At 42.6% G+C, this 23,775-nt stretch overlaps 2 protein-coding genes across 2 annotated transcripts; both read right to left on the reverse strand.

The window, feature by feature from the left end:
• LOC138600493 (immunoglobulin superfamily member 11) lies at positions 1-4,207 on the reverse strand. Its single transcript, XM_069671916.1, has 7 exons — positions 4,141-4,207; positions 3,896-4,050; positions 3,542-3,608; positions 3,294-3,425; positions 1,194-1,349; positions 336-458; positions 1-209 (listed from the first exon to the last, which is right to left on the reverse strand). Exons 1-7 carry the CDS (start codon positions 4,205-4,207, stop codon positions 1-3), a joined length of 909 nt encoding a protein of 302 aa, XP_069528017.1.
• Positions 4,208-14,585: 10,378 nt separating this feature from the next.
• Positions 14,586-22,382, reverse strand: dlat (dihydrolipoamide S-acetyltransferase (E2 component of pyruvate dehydrogenase complex)). The gene is made up of 14 exons (XM_069673946.1): positions 21,983-22,382; positions 20,826-20,927; positions 20,614-20,738; positions 20,249-20,402; positions 18,333-18,459; positions 17,945-18,132; positions 17,677-17,818; positions 17,528-17,595; positions 16,981-17,082; positions 16,580-16,687; positions 16,361-16,479; positions 16,021-16,183; positions 15,758-15,894; positions 14,586-15,677 (listed from the first exon to the last, which is right to left on the reverse strand). The coding sequence occupies exons 1-14, from the start codon at positions 22,235-22,237 to the stop codon at positions 15,548-15,550; spliced, it is 1,920 nt and encodes a 639-aa protein (XP_069530047.1). The 5' UTR covers positions 22,238-22,382; the 3' UTR covers positions 14,586-15,547.
• Between the last annotated feature and the right edge of the window lie 1,393 nt (positions 22,383-23,775).

Raw genomic sequence — 23,775 nt, forward strand, 5'->3', positions numbered from 1 at the left:
TCAAACAAACGAGCGCTTCATGAGAGACGGAGTGTACCGAATCTCATTGTAACACTCCTCTTCCTCCTCCTCTTTCCGCTCCCTCCACCTCCTCCCGTCCTGTCCTGTGCGATGCAGCCACAGCACAAGCACCAGCAGCGCCAGCAGCAGCAGGCTCATGGTCAAGGTGAGCAGCACACCCTGCAGCATGCCGGAGGGACTGTCCGGGGCTGCAGAGAGAGAGAGAGAGGGAGATAGAGCAGTCGTTACAATCGAACAAGTCTGTGGTGAAATCGTTCAGGTGGCTGCGGGGAAAAGAGGCAGAGAGGATTGTGGGTGAACAAAGAGGCATTTACGGCTGTAGATGGACAGGTTGACGTAGCAGTTCTCTGTGCCCAGATCGTTGGAGGCGGAGCAGCGGTACAGGCCGGACGTCTGAGATGACACATTCAAGATTTGGACGGAGCCTGACAGATCCCCTAAAAAAGAGAGAGAGGAAATAATACATGAGAAAGTGTGTGAGGTACGAGTGTTATGGTGTAAATGCTATATGTTCACCCTGATGATGTCATAGTGATGGCATCTTAGCTTAGCATGAGGCTTAAAAACATTTGTAAGAGAAGGCATGTGGCTAAGATGTGGGTATTAAAGAGGAATGAGCAGGAATCGAATGAAACACAACCAGTTGCATTGTGGGAAACGTAGGATCTAATTATCTTTACTTCAAAGCAGCTATGAGGAACTTTCAATTAGTGTCAAGTTGGCGGCCCCTGTCGAAGGACCTTAGTTTTGCAAGCAAGTTTGTTTTCGAAGTAAAAAAAGACGCAACTTCTTTATACTGATATTTTCTTTGCATCAGAATTAAATTTAGGCTTTTTCATAAACAGTTAAAAACTCCCAATTCCCGCTCTTTTGGACAGCATCACTTTAAAATGCTTGAATGTTTTCTGGCACCAGTTTAGCTCGGTGCTTAAATTGGCAGCCCATGTACAGAAGCGACAGTCCTCAATGCAGCAGTCCCGGGTTCGACTCCCACCCTCGGCCCTTCACAGCATCATCCCCCATTCTCTCTTCCCCTGCTTCAGACACTATCCACTGTCCCCTTTAGTAATAGGGGCATAAAAGGCCAAACAATGTATATTGTGTTTCATGAAAAAGTCGAGACACTGATTCTGAATTGTACGTGTGTGTGTGTGCGTGTGTGTGTCACCGACCCTCCATGTTGATGGGAAGTGCGATTTCCTCTGGACTCAGTTTATCCCAGCGGATCTCTGGAGTGGGGACGCCCTCGGCCACCGAGCAGGACAGCGTGACACTTCCTCCCACATCAATGTCTCCGTCCCACTGACACACAGGCAGCGAAGGGGGAGCTGCACAGATAACATAATGCAGAGATGTAAGCATCTCAGTGCCTGTTGATGAGATGTTTGATGCTATTTTGCAGATTATTTTCAGGAATTTATTGTAAGATGTTTTACTGATATCACATTGACTTTCATTGTTTTTCCATTTAAATGATCCCTTCAGAACAAATAAATGTTTGAAGGCCTATTTGGTGTTTTTTCCTTCTTTAAGGCCTCTGGGTGAGTTCTTTTATTAAAACACATTATAACTATGAGTGTTATTGACTAAAATGATAAAACAAAACATTTATTACAAAAAGTTTATGACAAAGCTAACAACAAGACCAAGTCCAGAGAGCAGTGCTCGCTGTCCTGTGAGAGAACAACACTTTCTATTCAGCATTAAAGCGCAGCAGAGGTTGATGGGACTGTGGATAGGTTTTCAGACATTTAAACAGAAGCGTTGTAAAATTAAAATTGGCCTGTTAATGCACACTAGAGAAAACTTTAAACATAGTGTAAATTTAAGTTCCAATCTCGAACATTTCAGTTTTGTGCTCTTGAGCGCCACCCACTGGCGATGATTGGTAATTTCAGGAGCACACGTCCTGATTTAACCAGGGGTCCGTTTCAGAAAGGAGGTTCAACAAACCCTCAGTCTAACCCCGGACTGTGGTTTGACTTACTCTGAGTTCAAATTTGCTGGCTTTTTGGTTTCAGAACAGCTGATCAGAGTTAGTTCAATCAACTCTGAGTAGGTTCAGCCAGAGTCAAGTGCGTGCACGCTGACTGTAAAAAGCTCCTACGTCACACCTACGTCACACCAGTGGAGCTTGAAATCCTCACGTGGATGTTCAGCGAATACGAGCATGTTTTTAGAAAAATAAAGAAACACGGCTGCAGCTGCAAAAGAGAGAGAAGCGGCGTGGGAAGAAACTGCTGCTCGAGTAAATGCGCAAGTTTGAACTGGTCTATTTATTTAATACTTAATCACGACCGGAAGCTAAAATGTGTATTAATTTAGGAGCAATCCAGCGGGAGAAAAACGTACATGGAAGCAGTTGCGGCTCAGGCAGGACAGGCTCATGGCTGAACCTCACTTCAATCATATTTTAAATATTAAACAGATTAAATATCATTCAGTGGCTGTTTTAATGTGCATTAGCTTTATCCCTAACATGATGCTGACTTATAATTCATGTTGATTAAACTGAATTTTGTTAGTTAAAAAAAAAAATCCAATAACTTACGGCATCTTATTTGAGTGCTCTTGGCAGTGGTGGTGGAAAATCTAAAAATGATGACTTTGACACAGATTTGTCTTTTAATTTTTTTAATCATAATTATAAAAGACTTTTGCAAAGCGGTCAGAGCAGCACAGAGACGCAACGTCTTTTTTAAAAATTTGTAACCGCTCAAACACGCGTGAGACGGGCTGAATGAATGAGGAAGTCAAATGAGGGTTTTATATGCTAGAGGGAGGAGACGGAGCGAAACTCAGAGTTTCCTAATGAAAACCTGCAGGTTAGGTTCACAGACTCAGTTACCATAGTAACCAACTCAGAGTTGAAGTTACCTTTCTTTCTGAAACGGCAAACCAGAGGTTTCCCTCATTTCAGGGTTAACAAACCCGGGGTTTTCACTAAACCCACTTTCTGAAACGTCTACGGCTGGCTCCCTTTCGTTTGTAGACTGTTTTCCTTCATTTGAGCGTCGAAATTGTATCTGTAGTCATCAATCTTTTCTTTGTTTGTTCAGCCATAGTAGATTACTGTCTACTCGCAATGCTTACAGAAACGGGAAGTGCAGCCACTTAGCTCCGCCTATACTCTCTGACAATTGACAGAGTCTGACATTGCAAATGGCAAAAAAACAAACAAAACACAAACATGCATCTGTTATTCCCAGTGTATCAAAAAGGCATTGAACTGGCCTCCTCTGGTAAATTTGATCAGTACGTGTCACACTCACCCAGGACACTGAGCACCAGCTCTCCGATGCCGGGATCTGCTGTCTCCGGTGGGTTATTGACCATGCAGCGGTAAATTCCAGCATCTGACACTCGAGTGTCATTCAGGACAATGTCAGCACTCCAGGGAATACCTGCAAGAGGTGACATAAACAAATCATATTTTTCTTCCGCCTTCAGTTTCCAAACACAACATTAAAAAATTATTTTTAGAACTCTCTCTGAGAAGCAAATAAAAAAATGGTCATACCTGTAAAACCCACCCTGCCAATGAGAGAGGGGTCTTCAATCACCTGTCCGTGGTCGTACACAATCACCTGCATGTGAAAGAGTAGTTATGCTCATTGGGTTTCATCTGGGCCTTCTTTACTGGGTTTAATTTGGATGTTTTAAAATATGAAGGCAGATATCAAACAACTTTCAAAAGCATTTGTTATTCATGCTGCAGCAGGTTCAGTTTTTACGCTCATGCATCCATGAAGTTTGTTATTAAAGATGTGATATATAAACTAAAAAGATTCAATCAATTTCTCAGGCGCCAGCTTGTTGCCGCTTGAGAGAGCCTGTCAGAGGTGTCTGTGAGTGTTTGTGCTGAGAGTCAGACCTGTATCGGGCTTTCTGGGCTGGAGAAGCGAGCCAGAGTCCAGATGACGTTGAGTCTGGAGAGAGGGCTGGAGGTGAAGAAGGAGCAGGGCAGGACGACAAAATCCCCTTGAACCGCTTTGAGACTGGATTCCCTCATTGTCACCCTGAGAGCAACTGAGTCAAACGAATATGAGACATGTCTGTCACTGTTACAAAAGGCCTTTCAGGGAAGGATGTAAATCTTAATTCTTTTTATAGTTCTACAGTCTTCATCCTGCTGCTTCTGCCTGCTGACGTGCAGACTGCAGCACTCCTCCCTCTCCTCCTTCATTTCTGAAATAATGAACCGTCACCCCTCCTCCCCCCTCGTCCCTGTCATCCCCAGGCCTTTTGTGGTGTGTGTGTGTGGGAATTCAGCGTGCATATTAGTTGTTAATTACACTTGACAGTTTTGATTGTGAGCCAAACCGGTCACAGACTGAGTGGAACAACAGCCTACTTCTCTGGGATGAAAACATACTGTCAATAAATGACATTGTCTCCGTGTAGATTACCAGCTTCTACAATGTTAGTCTTTCAAATTAACAGACTTAATGCGACAGACACAGCCTCTTTTTAATATAACTGTCTTAATTAAAACACTTTGTTTAATTAGCAATTCAGAAATAAGGGCTTTGAATGCAGATTTAATCTTAATTTGGGTGAAGCTCATCACTCCAATAACCGTTTTTACATTATCTGCCAATTTAAATTTAAAACAATTTTAGACAAAGTTTTATAAGACATTTTTACTGTTTGAAAAAAGAAGTCGAACAAATTAGTCCAAATACTCCAGAGCTTAGTGAGTCAGTCTACAATATTTAATATTTTCAATACACCTTCAGGTTTACAATGCAGATTATATTCGCCTGTAATCCTTGCATTTACAATAGAGTAACAAAACAACACTTTTCCCACTTAGATCCATGTACAGATTTAGAAACAAGTAGCATTAATTCGTCTACTGTGCATATCCCCTAAACCAACAAACTGACCAACATTTCTCATCATGTCTCTGAGTTTGTATCAAAGTTTCAGACAGCACACAGGTACACTCACCGTTCTCCCGAGCAGTGAAACACACACACAGAGTGAGGAGCGTCCATCTTCCAGCAGAGCCCATAGCTGAGAGGAAGCACTGAGCAGCAGCCCTCTCTGCCCCGGTGCGCGAGCTGTTCGCCAAAAAACCAGGCATGCGTGATTAATCTATTGACCGTAGCCACCAACCAACCCCTCCCTCATTTATACTCCCTCTCACATTATTCTCACCTCGCATTTTCTGTTGGGGAAACATTATCTGTTTGTTAAAGTAAAGTGACTGCAGGAGGGTTTTATACAGTTTTATGAACTAAACAAAGAGTGTAACAAAGTTTCTCCAAAACGTTAGCTCTGATAGGTTAGCTTGTTAGCCTCTAAGTGTAACCTAAATAACTGCAGCACTCCTGAGAAAACATGAAGGCAGGTAATAGGCATTAATTGCAATTAGCTTTTGTGACCATGGATGAAATATTTTCTGCATGTTTCCCCTCCAATCAACGGCTGAACCCAGTGGCTCCTCTGATGATAACTTGGGTCTGACTGACAGTGTGATGGTCCAAACAGCTGAATCAGAAAATGCTGAAAATAATTTGATCAAATGAAAACTGTAAGTGACATATTGATTGAAGACATTTTCCAGAAATTAAAGCGACAGTAGCCATAAGTCATTTTTTTTGCACCAGTAGATTATTTTCCTTTTGTTATAAATGCCTTAAAATGTGTATTGTTAGGTTGTAGAAATCATAACTTGTGTGTTTTCCTTGCCCTCGTACATACAAACTGATACACTGTTACTTATAATATGCTCACCTCTTTTGTATTTGTACACACACCTATAACTGTAGAGTGATAGCTTTAGAATAAGGTAACCTGTTGAATAGGTGTGTTGGTTTGAATCATTAGTCCCGTGTTACGATGGATTAATACACATGAGAGTTTAAGCCAGGTTACTTAGAAAGATCTTAATAACACAGCACAAATAGACATGTAGGTTTTTTGAGCCTCCGCTTTGAGTGTGGCAAGAAGGAGCTGGTACGTGCTTGACTGATCACAAGCATCTTGGCAGAGCAGGATGTGCTGATAAGAATGCAGAGAGAACTAACTAACGAGAAGTTCAAGGTTACAGAGGGAAGAGGAACCGCCGAGTAAGGAGTTTCTTATCTCTTAGAAAGAAACATGAATGGTCGCATACCTGCAGCACCCCAAGAGTGGGAGGCAGAGTAGGTGAGAGCAGGGAGGATCTTTTTCGCAGGGTGTTGACCCCGCTGATTCGGTGGCTGGAGACATGGACGTGTCCCTCCACCAACGACGTGGCAGCGGAGTCTAAACCGTCGCTTCCCTCCATCAGTTTTAACCAATGATTGAAGCTTAGTTGCTAAGGCTAATTTGCATCACATGCATCACACATAGAGTATATAATTTGCAACTGTGTTAGGAAAGGTTATCCGTTTTTTGTGCGGCTGAGTGCAGATAACTGCGTGCAGACTGCAGCGAGCCAAACAGATAAAGGTCCTTGAACAAGCAACAATTCTCTCAACAATTGAATTAAATGGATGTGTTTATTGCATTAAATCGTGGTGGTCCTTTCCTGAAATTCTGAACACGCTCACAGTATCTGTGTCATGTTTAAATGTAGTCATACAGAACCACTAGTGGAAAAGTGGCTCAAAAGTTACTCAACTATTTATCAGAAGATGGTTAACATTAGCCACCATGAAATATTAGAACAAAACTCCTGAGTGAATCTCACTGAGTAAAATCACACTTTAAAGCTTATAGATTTATTTTTGGGAGATTTTTGATATCTACAGTCTCACGTAATTGCTAAAATAATGAATGCACTAATCCATAAATGGACCAGCAGAAAATTAACACAGCACTTTTCTATAAATGATGGAATGGACTGTACTTATATAGCGCCTTTCTAGGCTTTGCGACCACTCAAAGTGCTTTTACACACACACATTCATACACTGATGGCAGAGATGGCTATGCCACCGGGGGCAATTTGGGGTTCTGTCACAGTTTCCATTTCCTCGTTTCATTCATTCATTCACTCTCTGCCTCGGCCATGCATCAGCTTCCCTCTGCTCTGCTTCAATCAGGACAATCACACACACCTGTCTTCTCATCAGCACACACACCTGGCTGCAATCACTCTGCCACTATAAAGACTCCGGTTTCACTCACACTCATTGCCAGATTGTTCTTCGACATTCTGATGCAAGATCCTCCAGCGTTTCCCGATTGGATTACCTGTTGCCGACTCTGCCTGTCCCCGACTCTTCTCTTTCGCCTGCTACCCGGTAAAATACCCTGCCTTATGTACCAGACTACAAGACTTTGTTCAGTCCTCCTGTTTCTCTGCCAGTTTGAGGTGTGTGTTGTTTTACCACATCAGTGGTGGATTTTTCTCCACGACGCATTATCTCCGTGGAGAGAATACAGGGATTACGTCTGTGCCTGCTGTTTACTGTGTTTCCTGTCAGCTTGTATCTCTGCCTGAAGCTTTTAAGTAAAAGACACTGTGAACTGTACCTGGTTGTCTGTGTGTTGCATTTGGGTCGTCCGCCGGCACGTTGCAGGTTCAGTGTCTTGCCCAAGGACACTTCAACATGTACGCTGAGGGAGCTGAGGATTGAACCTCCGCCCTTCTGATTGAAAGACGACCGACTCTACCACTGAGCCTCAGTAAATACATTATTTGAGAAACAAAACTGCAAAACATTTACAACTTCTCAATCATGAGGTTTTGATGTTTTTATCTGTTTTAAATCTCTGTAAATTAAGTTAAATTAAGAAACCTTCATGGAAATAATCTGCCTTTTTGTTTTACCGTGAATATGAAAAACCTACAGGAAAGAAGACTTTAAGTAATCATATGGTTCAATCCCTGCTGCCAATGGCTGTAAAAGTAGTGCTCGCTAACAGGACTTTGTTCAGGTGTCTGACTCAGGAACTCTTATCAACCAACCAGAAGTTCAATTAATCTGTAATAAACCTTTAAATAGTCCACAGTGTGAACAACCAAATTAATGCTTTTACATTTATTGAATGCTTAAAGGGGGTAAGATGGGGAAGAATGGAGAGTTGGGTAGAGAGATGGGGGGGAAAGGGGGGTGGGGGGTGGGTTTGGGGTAAAGAGAGGGGTAAGGGGGTAAGAAAGAAGGATTGTGCTGCTTCAGGTGAGGGTTAGCTTTCAATGCAACAGCAGCACAGCAGTTGCTTCCAGCGAGGAGGTCTTCTGGTGTTTTGCTTGTCCTCCTTTTGTTTGTTCACGTTTTTCTTCTCGTCCTTTAAAAGAGATTTAAAAAAAAAAAAAATCAGTACAGAAGTAATTATCGAAGGTCAGAGGTGAACAATAATACAACAGGCAGCAGGTGTGCACAAGTTGTCTGGTGCTGAAAAGGAAAACACTTTAAGTTGCAATCATTCTTACGTTTTCAGTTATTATAATATTTATAATATTATAATTATTATATTAATTATGTTTCCAATATAAATATATCCTTACCTTTGTGAACATCTTGCAGAAGAAGCTACAGAAGCTGTTCTTCTGAGCCTCATTCGTCTCATCATCTGGTTCGACTGAAGACAAAGATGAGACAACATTGCTGTCGTCCTCGTCCTCAATGTAGTCGATCGACTCCAGTGCATCACAGGGCGAGACGGGAAGATCTTGTTGAAGTGAGGAATCAGAAGACAGAGACGCATCGCTGGGGTCCCCATCCTCTGTGTGGTCTTCCAACTCCAACTGACTGGATATGGATTCAATCCGGGCAGCATTGGTGGTGCTGGTGGACGGTGGTTTTGTTGGAGAGTGAGGGGGAGCTTCTTGCTCTTCAGTGCTGGCTAAACTGGAAGCTGCATTCGAGCCTGCCGTTCTAACTGGCTGGACTCTTTTCCTCTGCCATGCATTCGAACACCTTTTCCAGACTGGCGCCTTTTTCTGGGTGTGATGAACTCCGGCTGCTGTCACCGCTTTCACGTCGGTATCTGAACATCTGCTTGTCCAAACCTTTGTTTTGATATTATTGACCCGTCCTGTGAGGAAGGACTTCATTGTTGCAAAAGCTCCTGCCAAAGTCCTCTCCATTGCTTTGCCTTTTGACATCTTGCAGCAGGCAGGAAAGGTGGTGTTGGATGACGCTCCATCCAATGGGGCTGGGATTGTCATTGAAAGGGCAGAGTTGACCTCATGGGTGATGTCTTCTGCCATGGCCTTGCTCAATTCATCTGAAATCTTCACAGGTGTGTCCGCACCAATGACCTCTTCGAGAGCCTGACTGAAGGAGCTTTCAAAACTACTCTGAATATTGCAATTGGAGAGCTCCATCAGGTGCTCTAAGGACAAGGGGCTTGTCGGGGTGAAGGCGCCAGATGTGGGGGATTTTTGTAGGATTGACCGATGGGCGACTTTAATGACTCCGTCTGTGATGAACTTCAGCATATCAGTGCACATGTCGACCAGCTGCTCCTTCACATCTTCGTTGTAAACACCTTCGCTGATTTCCCTCCATTGTCTAAAAAACAAAGCACAGAAACCGAAGGTTAAACACCGACAAACACACTTGAATGTAATTTATGTGTTTGAGTATCCACTTCAGTGTAACACACTTCTAATAATCCATAATAGCATACTTTTCACTGAGACTCTGGAAGAATCTTCTGATTTCAGCAGAGATCTTTGAAGATGGCATGACTAGTTGCCAGTTCACTGCAACTTTGTTTAGTCCATCCTCTTCTGTACGTCCTTGGGGGGAACATGTTTTCGTGCCCAAGTTGCCAAGTTGTTCTTCAGCGAATAGTTGGTGTACGGCTGGAGTCTTGTCCTGCCCCTCTTGACTCTTTCAAGAATAAATAGAAGAAAAAACTATGTCAAGGAAAGAAATAAAACAGACCTCGACTGGACTCAGACCTCTTGTAATGTGGTCCTTAGTCTAGTAGCTTACCTTCAGAAGGGTGGAGATCAGGTTCTCATTGTTCCAGCTGTCCTCTGAGCTTAAGGAAAGTCCGGAAGTTGATCCTGTCTTAGGGATCAAGACGTCCTCACTGACTTCCTTTTCCACTGAGATATCTGGATCCAGAGGGCTTTTTGGAGTATGTCCAGAACCCTCAGATTTGTCATGTTCTTCTTGGTCTTTAAAGGGCAAGACTTGAACTGATAGTGGGGAGGCTTGAGAGCAGCTGCCTGCCAGGTAAGGGGTAGACACCTCTTCATCTTTGACATCAGCAACCCTCAGAGCTCCATCATGAGAGTCTGTGGACTTCAAACTTCTCGGCTCCTCCAGGAAATCTTTAGGACTTTCAGCTGGTGGTTGGCTCTCTGTTCGGGAAACCTCTTCCACTTCATTAGGCGATGAAAACAAGCTGGTAGCTTGTGATGGGATCATCTCCTCCATTGAGTTGTCTTGCTCCTCAACTCCCTTCAGAGGGAATGAGGTCAGGTCTGGTGAAGAACCTCCACTGTCACTTTCAGCGGTCTCTTCATCTTTTCTGACCATCTTGCTCTTCTTCTTGCCAAAGCAGCCCTTCACTGCCGTCTTCATCTTTTTGACAAATGATTTCCTGGCTGGTTTCTCGGCTTTGTTGGTAGTATCAACGTTGTCCAGTGCACTTACAGCCTCAAGGGTCTGTAGTGTCCTGACACTTTCTTCAATCACCTGCGAGACCTTCAGTTTGGCTGCCTTAGTGGCTGGTGAGCTAGGAGAAGAAGAGGAGGCAGAGGACGGCAGTCTCATGCTCTCCTCTGACTGGATTGGTCCTGTCTCAGGAATCCACATGTCTTCACTGATAGAGGCTTGAGATGGGGAGTTCCTTTGCCCTTCTTCCCTTTTTGAGTGTCTTTTCCTGTTTTGTTTCTGCTCTCTTACAATTGTCTTTAAAAAATAACAAAAACATATTTTGACATCATGTCACAGGCAGAGATACATTTTCAGTAATATACAAATGCATTTTTTCAAGTCGCTGAGTAACATGTAATGTTTCAGAGACATTTTAATTTAAAAAGGAAGCTTTTAACATGTTCTGTGTGAAAGACTTTGTTCACATATAAGGATTATAATGTTTAATCCAACTGCTCACTAACCAAAGTGACTAAAACACAGATATATTCTCCTAACTAGCAGTTATTTTTTGAGTGTCTTTTCCCGTTTTGTTTCTGCTCTCTTAGGGCCCGATCAGACAGGACGCGTTTTAGCAGCTGGGGGCGGCTTTTTTGTCATTGTTTTCAATGAGAGGGACGCTTTTTGCGCGCTGCTGTTGCTTTGCAGAGTGCCGCGCTTTTTTCCGCTCTGTGCGCCTCGCGTTTTTGAGGAAACGCTCCGAGCGCCTCGAGTTGAAAAAACTTCAACTCAAAGCAGAAAAGCGCCTGATGTCATGGGCGTTTTTTCTCATTGTCTAATCGGATGAAAGGAGAGGCGAGCCTTCTGTCAGTTTACAATGTAACGGTTAGGTTAAAGACAGCTAATGATTCGGCAGTTGCCTTAACAACAGTAGGAAAACAAACCGCCCCCAGCTGCTAAAACGCGCTGTCTGATCGGGTGTTTACTTCCACAAAAAAGGCAGTGCGGTACGCCTCGCGTTTAACAAAAACATAATTTGACCACATGTCACAGGCAGAGATACATTTTCAATAATATAAAAGAGAATTCTTCTAATGTTGGATATTTTCAGGTCCTTAAGTGTGCTTTTTAAGCTTGATTTATGTACCCTCTAATAAATTACGTACTTGTATTAATGATTAATACAAGTACAAAAGCATTTTTTCAAGTCGCTGAGTAACATGTAATGTTTCAGACATATCTTAAGTTTTAAACATGTTCTGTGTGAAAGACTTTGTTCACATATAAGGATTATGTTTAATTCAACTGCTCACTCACCAAAGTGACTAAAACACAGATATATTCTCCTAACTAGCAGAAATAACCTCTTTACTTTTAACTAACTTCATGCCAATGCTTTGTAAAATGCGTTTAATCTACTCACCTGTCTCTCTTCAGACATCTTCTGCTCTTCTTTCTTCTTACTGAGAACTTCTTCACGTTCAGCCAGTGAGTTTTTCTCCTGTGAAGTTGCTCACTGTGTTCTAGAAGACTTCCCATCTGTTATCATGCATTACTATGGCTACTTATATATGATGTGTATGTAGCTCTTTTAACCTTATTGAGAAACTGTGTGTTTCAATAAACGTTCTTTTTTTTCTAAAGTAAGAAGGAACACCATTAACAATACTGCACTATGAGTAAAGTATACAGTTCAGCCTGTGTTTTACATACATACCCACCTGAGTATATTACTTTACATGCCTGTGTATTCTTCCACCCAACTACATTTCAGAGGGAATATTGCACTATTTACTCCACTAAAATTATGTGACGATCTACTTAATGTAGTGTGCACATAAATTAGTTTCATGCATATTGGTCACTTTTGACGACAGCTAATTAAGAGGTGTTTTCTTGTAGATGCAGGGGTTTTGATGATGTAGTTATAAAAATCATCCCAGTTCTTTCCTTGTTGAAAACGAGGTGGTTTTACTTATTTGTGTACAGTGATTCATGGACTCAAGGCAGTCAAAGATTAAAGTTTGTCCCAGGTGTGAGGAAACGTTCAAAGATTAGCTTCTGACACTTGCAGCAAGTCGTCTGGTGATAAAGACATCATCCAGATATGACCTATGGGATAAACAAAATGCCATCACTTCTGCCTTTCTGCCTTTCGATGGATTAACATAAAATGTGTTAGTTATACATGACTCACCCTAGTCCATCTGTCAGCCAAGTCCTCCAGTGATAATCCGAATAAGTTCCAGTTTAGTGCTCCTCACCAGTCACAACCCAATGACACATGTTGGCCAACAGTGATGCCACTAGGGCCCAAATACAAGCCACTCAGCATATGTCAGATTTAATGGGCCCAGTACGGGCACATGAGGAGATTGTTTTACACACATGAGACTTGATGGATGATTAAGGGAGTTACTCATTGACTGAACAGTCCTTGAGTTGGAATAAATCGCAACAGTGGTCCAGTAAACCTACACAACCAAATTAGTTGAGTGTTGGAGCATATAAAGGGGCTTTGAAAAGATGATATTATTATTTTAAAGCTTAAGAATCCTGGCTCGAAGGAAAAATGTTCTTGGACTGAGAGAAACAAAGCAACATGTTACCTTTTACCAAGGTGTTAATGTGCCTGTAATGGCATTATCTGCACATTAATAACCTATACAATGTCACTCCACTGCTCATATCCCTACACTGACTCCCAGTCGCCGCTCGCATCAAATACAAACCCTGTTGCTCGCTTACAAAACAGCAACAAAAACGGCTCCTGCCTACCTGAACTCCTTTATCCAGGTCTACACTCCGTCCTGCCCACTACGCTCTGCCAATGAAAGGCGCCTGGTACTCCCATCACAACAGGGCCCTAAGTCGCTAACTAGACTCTTCTCCTCAGTCGTCCCCAGGTGGTGGAACGAGCTACCAAACTCCATTCGGTCCGCAGAGTCCCTTTCACCTTTAAGAAGCTAAAGATCCAGCTCTTTATGAACACCTCTGACCTTAATGATATTGATGCTATTGTTGATGATGACATCGACCATGTAGTTTATGCTGACTAGGATTTTCATAATGATGAGGACTTTATTGATCTTGTTGATGCTGCTGCTGATTATTATTATTTAAAAAAGCGCCCTATACACAGCCTTTTGGCACCAGTTTCGGATCGCACTTGAAGCTGTGTTTTGGCACTTGGTGACTTCGTTCCCTCCTGTCTTGATCGTTGCTTGTGTTGTATTAACTCTCAGATGTACGTCGCTTTGGACAAAAGCGTCTGCTAAATGAAATTGTAACGTTGTAATTGTACATTTACAAATGTCAAGACTGTATGGTACATTAACACCTCTACCTCCCTGTAATGTGTGTTATGTTATGTTAGTTTTATATTTACTTTTCAGATAAGTTAGTTAATATTTTAGATTAATATAGTTGAGGTTATTTATTATTGCTGCTACAATTCCTGGATGCACGTTTTCCTTTCTTTCTTTCTTCTAGTGTCAGGGTTATTTTTAGGGTGTATTTTTTTTACTCCTGTGCTGCATTCGCTTTGATAACCTGCTGCTGTAACGCCACAATTTCCCAGTTTGGGATCAATTAAGTACTTCCCGTAATTGATATAAGCAGGTATACTATCCACCTGTAGTTTGTTTGGACTTCTGTCATCATTATCTCTTCCTTCCTTTATTTTAGCACGTTACTATGGGGATTGTATATGATGCAGATTTTTATAAAAAGAACCTACATGTGCCAATTTTTGAGATCTAAACCAAAGAAGGAAAGAAGGCAGTCTCAGCCTGTTTTCAGATGCTCTGGATTTTTTATTGTTTTGTTGACGCTGGCTCAGATGAGGGAAAATACAAGGAGAGAGAGAGAAGGAGGCTTAGATCTATACTTTTATAATTTGGTTTGCAGCACTGATAGAAAAAAGGGTGAAGTACCTCAGTACTTTCTTTGACTCCAGGTTCCTAATTAAACACATTCTTTGTGATCTGTAATCCTAACTGCTTCAGTTTGGGCTCCAACAATAAGTCCAATTATAAAAACACAAACCAAAGAGCCTATGGCACAAGGTTGACTTCTCCCAATTTATTCAAACAACAAATAACATCCAGCACCAGCTTTGTGCGTTTCAGCCGTGAAATACAGAATATTTCACAAAGGTGAGTGTTTTACTCTGAGAGTACAAAATAAAACATCCGCATGGAAGAGAGAGAATTGGCAGAACTGTTCAGTACTTCCTTTAGGAGCGTTTGTTATCATTTGGGACTGTACAGATTTTAAATCATGTGGCGAGGCCTCGTCAGAGCTTACCTCCATATATATATATACAGCACTGTGCTTTCCACAGTGAGGAATATATACACTCTAGCATCAACCCACAGAAAACACACTAAATATTTCATGTTTATGTGTGTGTGGCCACTGAACAGGGAAAAGTTTGTGTGAGTGTGTGCGTGTGTAGATCTGGACTCTGTGTGTCGGAAAGTTCCCTTACATATAGCTCCATTCTCTTGCCTGCAAGCAGACAAAAAATATCACATCCCTTTACACTCAAAGACTGGAACCCGCAGGTAGCTGCACTTCCTGTTGACCAAATCCCATTTGCACAAAATCCCAGATAAAAGTGTGGAGATACACGGTCACACACACACACACAGGTTTCAGGATAAATATGCTCGCTGGTTGGACATGTAACACTTCCCTTTGTAAAACATCATCACTGTTAAAGCTGCATAGGGCCAGTTTCTATTCTAGGATCATTTAAACCTAATTCTGGTCTGTTATGAGAAGGGGCCTCAATAAATAGAACATGAGTGAGAGAGAGAGAGAGAGCGAGAGGAGAGAGAGAGAGAGACAGGAGAGACAGACAGGTAAGCGGAGTGAGTTCTGCCTCTTCCCCTTCAGGGAAACTGGGAGTGACCTGGTGGCAGGCCGGCCAATCACAGGAGGATCCAGACCGGTTTAGACAGGTCAGATCACTTCAGTGAGAGGCCTCAGCCTGTTGCTGCAGTTTTCGCGGCAGTACAGTCCAATCACAACAGCATGGTGACGGGTTTCTCCAGGAACTTGCGGAATTCTGCGAGCCACTGTGCGCCGACCGCCCCGTCCACCACCCGGTGATCGCAGCTCAGCGTCACCGACATCATGCTGGCTACGTCAAACCTGCAAAAACATTCATCAGATGTTGGTCTCAGAAACGCACTGTGTCCAAGCTGTAATAGTATTATAGTCATGACACTGACCCTTTCTCGTTATCAGCAGGCATGAGCCGTTTCTCTGAGCCTCCGACGGCGAGGATACAGGACTGAGGAGGGTTGATAATCGCTGAGAAGTTCTTGACGCCGAACATCCCCAAATTAGAGATTGTGAACGTACCTCCCTGGTGGAAAAACACACATTTAGGACTGTTTCAATTTGCTGGTTGATGAAATATATGTGATATACATTCATCTATATCCTACAACCAAAACCCAAACTCAACACAGGATCAGATGATGTGTTGTACCTGGAACTCATGAGGCTGCAGTTTGCCGTCTCTGGCTCTGGCAGCGAGAGATGACACATCAGAGCTGATGGCAGCCAATCCTTTGGTGTGGGCGTTAAACACTATGGGCGTGATGAGACCGCTGGCTGTGCTCACTGCTACATTCAGGTCCACCACATGATTCCTGGAAACATTTAAAACAAAGTCAGCACAGATGACGGCACAGAAATGCTTCGAGTGCCCTCTGCTGGCACTGGAGAGCAGCTACACGTTTGGAGACCAATGTTTAAAGATATAATATATTGTACCCAAAGAGCATCAACACTGATATTTGTATGCTTGTTTATGTGTGTCTACTCACTGGCGGATAACAGTGTCCATCCAGGAGGAGTTGCACTCAGGAACCTTGAGGCAGGCCAGAGCGCTGGCTTTGATGATGAAATCATTCACGCTAAGTTTGATATTCTGGGCTTGCACTTCCTGCAGAGAGGAGTGGAGGTTGTTTACTATACACAGTAGATCATCTTAAAGGTTTCTGTCTTACACTCTGTTACACTTCTATCTACTAGCAACAACTCACAGCATTGAGTTCTTTCCGGAGCTCAAGCACTTGGTCCATGTTGACATCTACTGACAGATAATAGTGGGGGATGGTTTGTTTGGACTGCATCAGCCTCTGAGCAATGACCTGCAGGAGGGAGACATACAGGCACTTTAACTTTGACCCAGAATTCATGACAGACAACGATGAAAGTGCTAGGAGAGTCTGTGTTGAACTTTAAGTGCTCGTCTTCAGGTAATAACGTGGAAGCACAGACTAAAGATAACAGAGCTACACTGTGAAAACATCTTTACAACATTTGCTTCACGGCTTTCAATACATCATTTACACCTGGCTGCTATTTGAGGATTTTGAGCACGAGAGGAAGTCGTCATTGCACATAATGGACCACCAAGAGTCAGGTGTGCGTTTGCGCTCACCTTACGGATGTTGCTAATAGGGATGTCTGTGAAGGTCCCGGCTGGAGCAGCTGGTGCAGGAGCAGCTGGAGCTGCGGCAGGAGAGGGAGCAGCAGCTACCGCCTGCAAACAGAAATTATCAGACTTACATTCAGACAAAATTACAACAACAAATTGAGGCACATAGTCTATGACGTCATACATTTTGGGAGTTTTCAAAAGTAAAGTTAATATTATAGGGACAAGTTTAGGCACAGTGAACATTTAACCTGACTGAAACACCAGATAGACACAATATCACAAATTCCAAATTAAATGAAATCTTCTGATATTTCAGGAAAAAGTGAAAACTCTTTTAAACACAGGTTTTTTAAATTTCTCATTTTGGCTGAATGGCCGAAACTCAATGATTTTTAATCGTTTAAAATTGAGAAATAAAATCTAAACAAGCCAAAAACAGAGAATACTGATGACATAATAAATAAGTCAATAGTGTAAACAGAAGTTGTGGCATAATAAATAAACATGCAGTCCTTATGGATACAGAGAAAGTGCGATCTTCACTTACAGGTGCAGCCTTTGGTGGAACAAAGCTATCAATATCTTTCCTGGTGATCCGTCCATCAGGACCAGAACCTGGAAAATAAAACCCAGCTCAATATAAATTATGTCCAAATAATATACATCTCAGTGCCTACGTGCATCCTGGTTACTTACCGCTGACTTGTGCCAGGTCAATTCCTTTCTCAGCAGCGAGTTTCTTGGCTAGTGGACTTGCAAACACACGACCTTTCCTAGGTGCTGCTGGGGCAGCGGCTGCAGGTGCAGGAGTGGGAGCTGCAACAACTGGAACTGCAGCCTGGAACAGTAACACAAACGCTCATCAAATCACATACCAGTACAAGGCATTTTAAAACTCAATATTACTCCAAGTGGGGTAAAAATGTTCACTTATATCTGAAAGTAAGCTTGAGGTGAGTCTCACCGGTGCGGGAGCTGGAGGTGGGGGTGGCGTTGAAACCTCTGCCACTCCAGTCTCGACATAATCCTTAAAGGCAGCAATGTCACTTTCTTTCTCGACAATGATGCAGAGCGGCATTCCCAGGGGAACATCCCGGGTTCCCTCTGGCACCATGATCTTGGCCAAATATCCCTCCTCCTGCACCTCAAAGCCTACACGCAAACACATGACAGAGACATGCTGACTAACGTGGGCTTTACCTGGCATGCTGTTATTCAGCATACAAGACAGTTTGTGCACGTCAGACATTACATGATGGATAAAAACAAGAATCTACTAGATTGGACGTTACATAATAAAAGTATTCTGCACAAATGTCACGACTGAGGTGTCAGAGTCAGTTTGGGTTTACCGATGGTCGCCTTGTCAGTCTCGATCTCGGCCAGCAGATCTCCTTCACTCAGCTTCTCTCCGACTTTCTTCTCCCAGCGCTGCACGGTCCCCATCGTCATGGTGGGAGAAAGGGCAGGAAGTGTGATCTGTAACACACACAAACATCAGCATAAGCTCAGGGATGCCTTTTCTATAGCTTCCAGTCTGAATACTAGGTAAAGGAAACTAGTGGGAAACAGGTTCAGGCATGCAAGATAACTGAGCCCTATAGGGCCTAAATGATGTAACTGTGACACTCTGGGTTCCAGTCTGGCCGAGGACATTTTGTTAGAGCAGCCAACAAATTAAATCTTCTCCCTGCCTTCTAACAATGGTCTCTCTGATTAAATCTTCAAATTACATTTCCTAATGAAATATAATAATGATGTGTCACTTATTCTTGGCAACCTGGCCAGCTGGACATCAGGTGACAGGACAAATGCAGCAGAATAGGCGGTCTTCCAAACAGAAACCACCACAAAAAAAACTGCATATATATGAACTTTCTGCAGGGAAGGAGCTAAAAATAGTCTTTTTGCGCTTCCACTCACTCAATCACCATAACAACTACTTCTAGGCACATCACAAAGAAGTACAATGTACTTTAAAATGCTTGATTTGTCTTGACAGTATCAGAAATGTTTTGAATCTCTGGTTAAATGCCATGTCTTGGTTCAATACGGGAAAAACTTAAAGGGCCAGTTTGCCGATTTTCAACCTCAGTCCTATCATGCTATTGTGTGGAGCCAATGCCATTATGGAAGGGGGAAAAATGCAATTTGGCTCTGTGCCTTTGGAGGACGCTATCCGCTTCTCCAGTGGGCCCTGGAAAACCTCCGCCAGACTATGTAAATCGCGTCATCTGGCGGAGGCCAGGGAGAATAAACTACACAATCTAAGACGCTCGCCTCCGATGTCATGTCTCGTTCAAAATCGTCAGGTTTGAAATGTAGACTTCAGACCCGAAAATTATTTAGACGATCCACAGGTATATTTTCGTCGTATTTCAGATTCTTTACCGCTCTGAGACATTGCCTCAGCAATCAATGTCCTTGACTGGAAAACAGTAGTATTTCACTCCAGCGTCTCTTGCTGGGTTGTTCCTTTCAGAGGGAGGGGTGCACTGCATGCTGGGTGTTGTAGAAATGTAGAATGGGTGAACCCACAAGCTGTTTGTACAACTTTCTCCACAGCTATGGCGCCAATCTCAAATATTATTGCTTCTATCGATTACAGAGAACACCAGCTTTGACTGTAAGTGGATTTTTCCAGGGGCAAATTGCTCCTTTAAGTACTTGCTATAAGAGAGCAGCAGATTAACTTGATTTGCTTTTTAAAAAAAACAGACAAAAGCTATAGCCATTAATGTCCAAAATACTTTTTTTTTCTTATTCTGCAGAGCTTATAGCATAATACAAAATAGATTTGTCTCATATAGTGTTAGCTTTGGAGACCGGGTAACACTAACATCTTTTTTTAAACATTCTCTTGCAATTCAATATAAAACCTCAAAAGACAGACAATAATGAAAGCTCAAAAGACCTTAAAGTGGATTAAAGATTTTGGTTTTACATTTTATGCCAATATAAGTAGATTGCTTTATGTGTCAATAAAATCTTTTATTATATCCGTGGCATAGATTTCATTTCATTGAAGAATTCTGAGACGAATCCTGAAGCAAGTTGGTGCTGTCTATGTGTTGCTTTAAACATGTTCATATCCTCTACTTCTGCTCTGACATGCAGCTGACACACAACAATCCTGTCACATGGAGACCGTCAGACTAAACAACCCTGATGAAACAACAGGCATGGCTACAGAACACTGTGACTCTAAACGCCCTCTACACTACTCCACTCAGCTACAACTCCACACCTGACTGTATTTTGTTTGTACCTTCATGTGTGTTGGGTAGGAGCTGCCAGGGGCGGCAGGAGGAGCGGCAGCAGCAGCAGGAGGAGGAGGAGCAGAGGCAGCTGGTGAAGGACCCGCACCAGCTGCTTTAAGAGACTCCAACGTGACATCCTTAAAGGCTGGGATGAGATCAGGGCTGCAGGGTGAAGTATACACGCAGATATATGAAACATACTCACACAAAGCAAGGCATCATCTTGCCGAAAGTGTGTGACAAAGAAATAACAGGAGAGTTGTAATCTTAGCTCTCCTTTTAATTCTTTGAATTAAACACATTTCCACATTTCTTTGTAAAGGTGACCTTGTTTTCAGTCTGTTTTTTACATCGTCTAAGGAGGAACACTTACCTGTCAACCGTGATGCAGATGACTGCTCCGATGTTGACATCTCTGGTTCCTTCAGGAACCAGGATCTTGGCCAGGTAGCACTCCTCCAGCATCTCAAACCCTACAGTGGCCTTGTCGGTCTCCACCTACAATAGATAGAATCATTGTTAAACGTGAATAAGGATGCTTCCCTATAATAATATGAGAACATACACACACAAACTGCAGCAAACCTCAGCTATAAGGTCTCCCTCGCCGATTTTCTCTCCCTCCTTCTTCTCCCAGCGAGCAATCGTTCCTGTCTGCATGGTGGGTGACAGAGCGGGAAGCTCCACCTGACAAAGACAAAGATCACCGTTGTAACGTTGACGTATAGTCACTGGGGCTTCATGATGGGGCTTTGCAAATACTGGCAGTGTCAGGTGGTGTGACAGCAGTTGCTACATCATCATCAGCTCATTCCCTTGCTCAATAATGACCCACATACAGCTGCATTTCACCACATCTGTGATGTTTGAGGTATTTTTCAAGGTCATGCAACATCTGATAGGAGATATACCAAATGCTACCCATGGAGGGACAGATATAAGCTTGGAGAGGGGTTCCAAAACACATCATATGTAAATGAATTACAATCTGACTCACAGATCAAGGAAATAACATTTGGGGCATGAAATTAATATAAAAGATAAAGAAAAAATATATTTTAGCTATATGTTATAACATTTCTGAGCATAACGCCAAAATCATCATTACTATTCAATTAAGTTAGAGTGTATTCTGTTTACATGCATGGTAGAGGGATATCAACTGACACTTCTGGATTTGGTGTCCAGTTTAGATTGAGGTTTATTAAGTTTTTGTATTTTTTGTTGTACACCTTTGATGGAACAGGGATCCCCAGCTTAGACACAGTGGTCTCATTATGAAGGAGAAAGCACAAACACTCCCATGTGTCCCAACAACAGAGACAGATATTGGAGTTATTCAAAACACATTAAAGTATATTGTAAAAGACGTATAAGACAGCAGCAATAGTTACTTTACGGGAATCTGGGTCCACGTTTTTAAGTCATATCTAAATGAGTGTCATTTACATGAAACATATTTAACGCTGGGTGTAGCTAATAACCCAAATGTCAATGTACCAACTTCAAATGGGGTCACAGGCAGACATAAAATCCATGTTTTGATGCTAGGTTTTACAGCTAAAGACGATGTTTCCAGAGTTAAATTTGCAGTTCAAAGCTCATGCAAATGCTGGATTTAACCTTAAAGGGCGTGACAGGGTGTGCTTGGCATCTCACAGTGCTATCTAATGCTAGCTAGGGAGGTCATGCTAGCTGTGCCGTTAACGTTGGTGCTATAGCAACCGGTCAGGGAACGTTACCTTCTGGTGCGGCGGCAGGCTATAGAAGCGCGTGCTTTGACAGCTGCCTGCCAGCTGGGGACACCGCAGTAGGGTCGCTCTGTGACTGAGGCCGGTTGTCAAACACACTGTCCGGGATCCCGCTCCGCAGTGAAGTCGCCTCAGTCGGCCGGTTCCCGGAACGGAGCGCGAGCTAAGCGTAGCAGGCCCCGTCGGGAGGGCACGGGGACAGGGAAGCCCGGCGGACGGCCTGAGCCGCAGGATGAGACGAAGCATTTCGCAGCGGTTGGAACACTACACAGAGCTGTTGAATTATGTATTTATCTTACACCGGCATTAGAGGTACGCTGGCACCCAATGTCTCTGTGCCTTTCCTACCGGCCCGTACCTACTCCTCACTTTCTAATGACCTCCTCCAGTCCAAAACACCACACTTTACGGCTCTCTTGTCCTGCCGTCGCTTCTACAGAGGTGTCGTAAACCGTGGGCATTCAAATTCCAGTCCCCAAATTGCAATTCAACACCGCCGCTTTGTATAAAACAAAAACTCAATTCACGGTACTGAAATAAAAACAAGAATAAGACACTTATTCAAAGGAAAATGGTTCAGTCTAAAAACTCAATTCAAGAACTGCAATGTGGTTTTACTGTAGTTGTAATTGCAATCAACGACCACATGATGGCACAAAAAAACCGCCACTGTGACAGGACACATTGTGCAGTGTAGCTGCTTATCGACGCAACAGTTTATGCTTCGTTAATCCATAGCATTCATTTATAGTAGTTATTTTTGTACTACTCTACAAATAGTCACACGATCAATTTATTTCACCATATACGACACCTAAAATTTTACCGCATTTTATACGGTACCATGTTAATGTTACATTGACTGGCTTTATATTTTATACTTTTACATCTTCGTATTAACACAGACCAAGTTCAATCACTTTTCCAATATAATAATCCAGTTTTTGTTGTATTACAAAAACATGATGTCTGTGCTGCTATTAACCAGGCCTACTATTCATTTATTGTATTTACTATACTTAACTGTACACATTTCTCTAATTGTGCTGATGCAACAACAAAAAATAAACTGATTGGAATCAATAAATGTGTATTTGATCTTGAGGCAAGTATATAAAAATGTAGAAACATGTACATTTTAGATACAAATTAAGTGTTTAACTGTCTGTCACGAGCCCTTAATAAATAAATGGTTCCCAGACCTATGGGACTGCTCAAAAGAGCTGACTCATGGAAACAGGGTGTAAAGAACTGGTGCGTCTGATAGCAGGCAAAAAAACTTCTACTGAACAGATGATAATGCTCACAGCCCACACAAAATAAACAGAAATACAATGTCTGTTTAAAAACAAAACTAAATTTTTATTGTAAAATATGTCTTTCTAAAACTAAACAACAGACAGTCCATGTTTTGCAAAGGTTTCAGAAAACAGAACAAATGCTAAATAAACATCTCAACAGAAAGTCGTACATTTTACAGTACAGGCAGTTATGGCATTCAAATGTGTCTTGATTTAGTAGACTGATGCATATTTCTGTTGGCTTGTTAAGATAGTACTTTATTGATCCCCAGAGGGGAAATTGTGTAAATGTAATTTTTACTTCTGAGGGGTCAGAAATGTCCTAAAACTAGAGCTGAAAAGTTCACTGCATCAAGTGGAACAGCTGTAACCACTGTTCTTATGGCATTTACATGTCAGGGGTCCATCATGATCACACACACAAACATGCGCACGCACGCACGCACGCACGCACCCACCCACCCACCCACCCACCCACCCACA

Source organism: Semicossyphus pulcher, unplaced genomic scaffold (genome assembly GCF_022749685.1).
Source record: "Semicossyphus pulcher isolate SPU_LCO1_2020_fin unplaced genomic scaffold, fSemPul1.0.p SCAF_10, whole genome shotgun sequence".
Lineage (NCBI taxonomy): Eukaryota > Metazoa > Chordata > Actinopteri > Labriformes > Labridae > Semicossyphus > Semicossyphus pulcher.

Bases quoted from the DNA above. Each gene is read 5' to 3' on its own strand.
- LOC138600493 (XM_069671916.1), bottom strand. From the start codon at position 4,207: ATGAAGGAGGAGAGGGAGGAGTGCTGCAGTCTGCACGTCAGCAGGCAG. The intron at 1,350-3,293 runs GTGAGTGTGACA...TTATCTGTGCAG, and splicing joins GCTGGTGCTCAGTGTCCTGG to CTCCCCCTTCGCTGCCTGTG. The intron at 210-335 runs GTAAATGCCTCT...CTCTCTCTGCAG, and splicing joins CAACCTGTCCATCTACAGCC to CCCCGGACAGTCCCTCCGGC.
- dlat (XM_069673946.1), bottom strand. From the start codon at position 22,237: ATGCTTCGTCTCATCCTGCGGCTCAGGCCGTCCGCCGGGCTTCCCTGT. The intron at 20,739-20,825 runs GTTTGCTGCAGT...TATCTATTGTAG, and splicing joins AGGGAGACCTTATAGCTGAG to GTGGAGACCGACAAGGCCAC. The intron at 16,480-16,579 runs GTGAGTTGTTGC...TCCTCTCTGCAG, and splicing joins TCCGGAAAGAACTCAATGCT to GAAGTGCAAGCCCAGAATAT.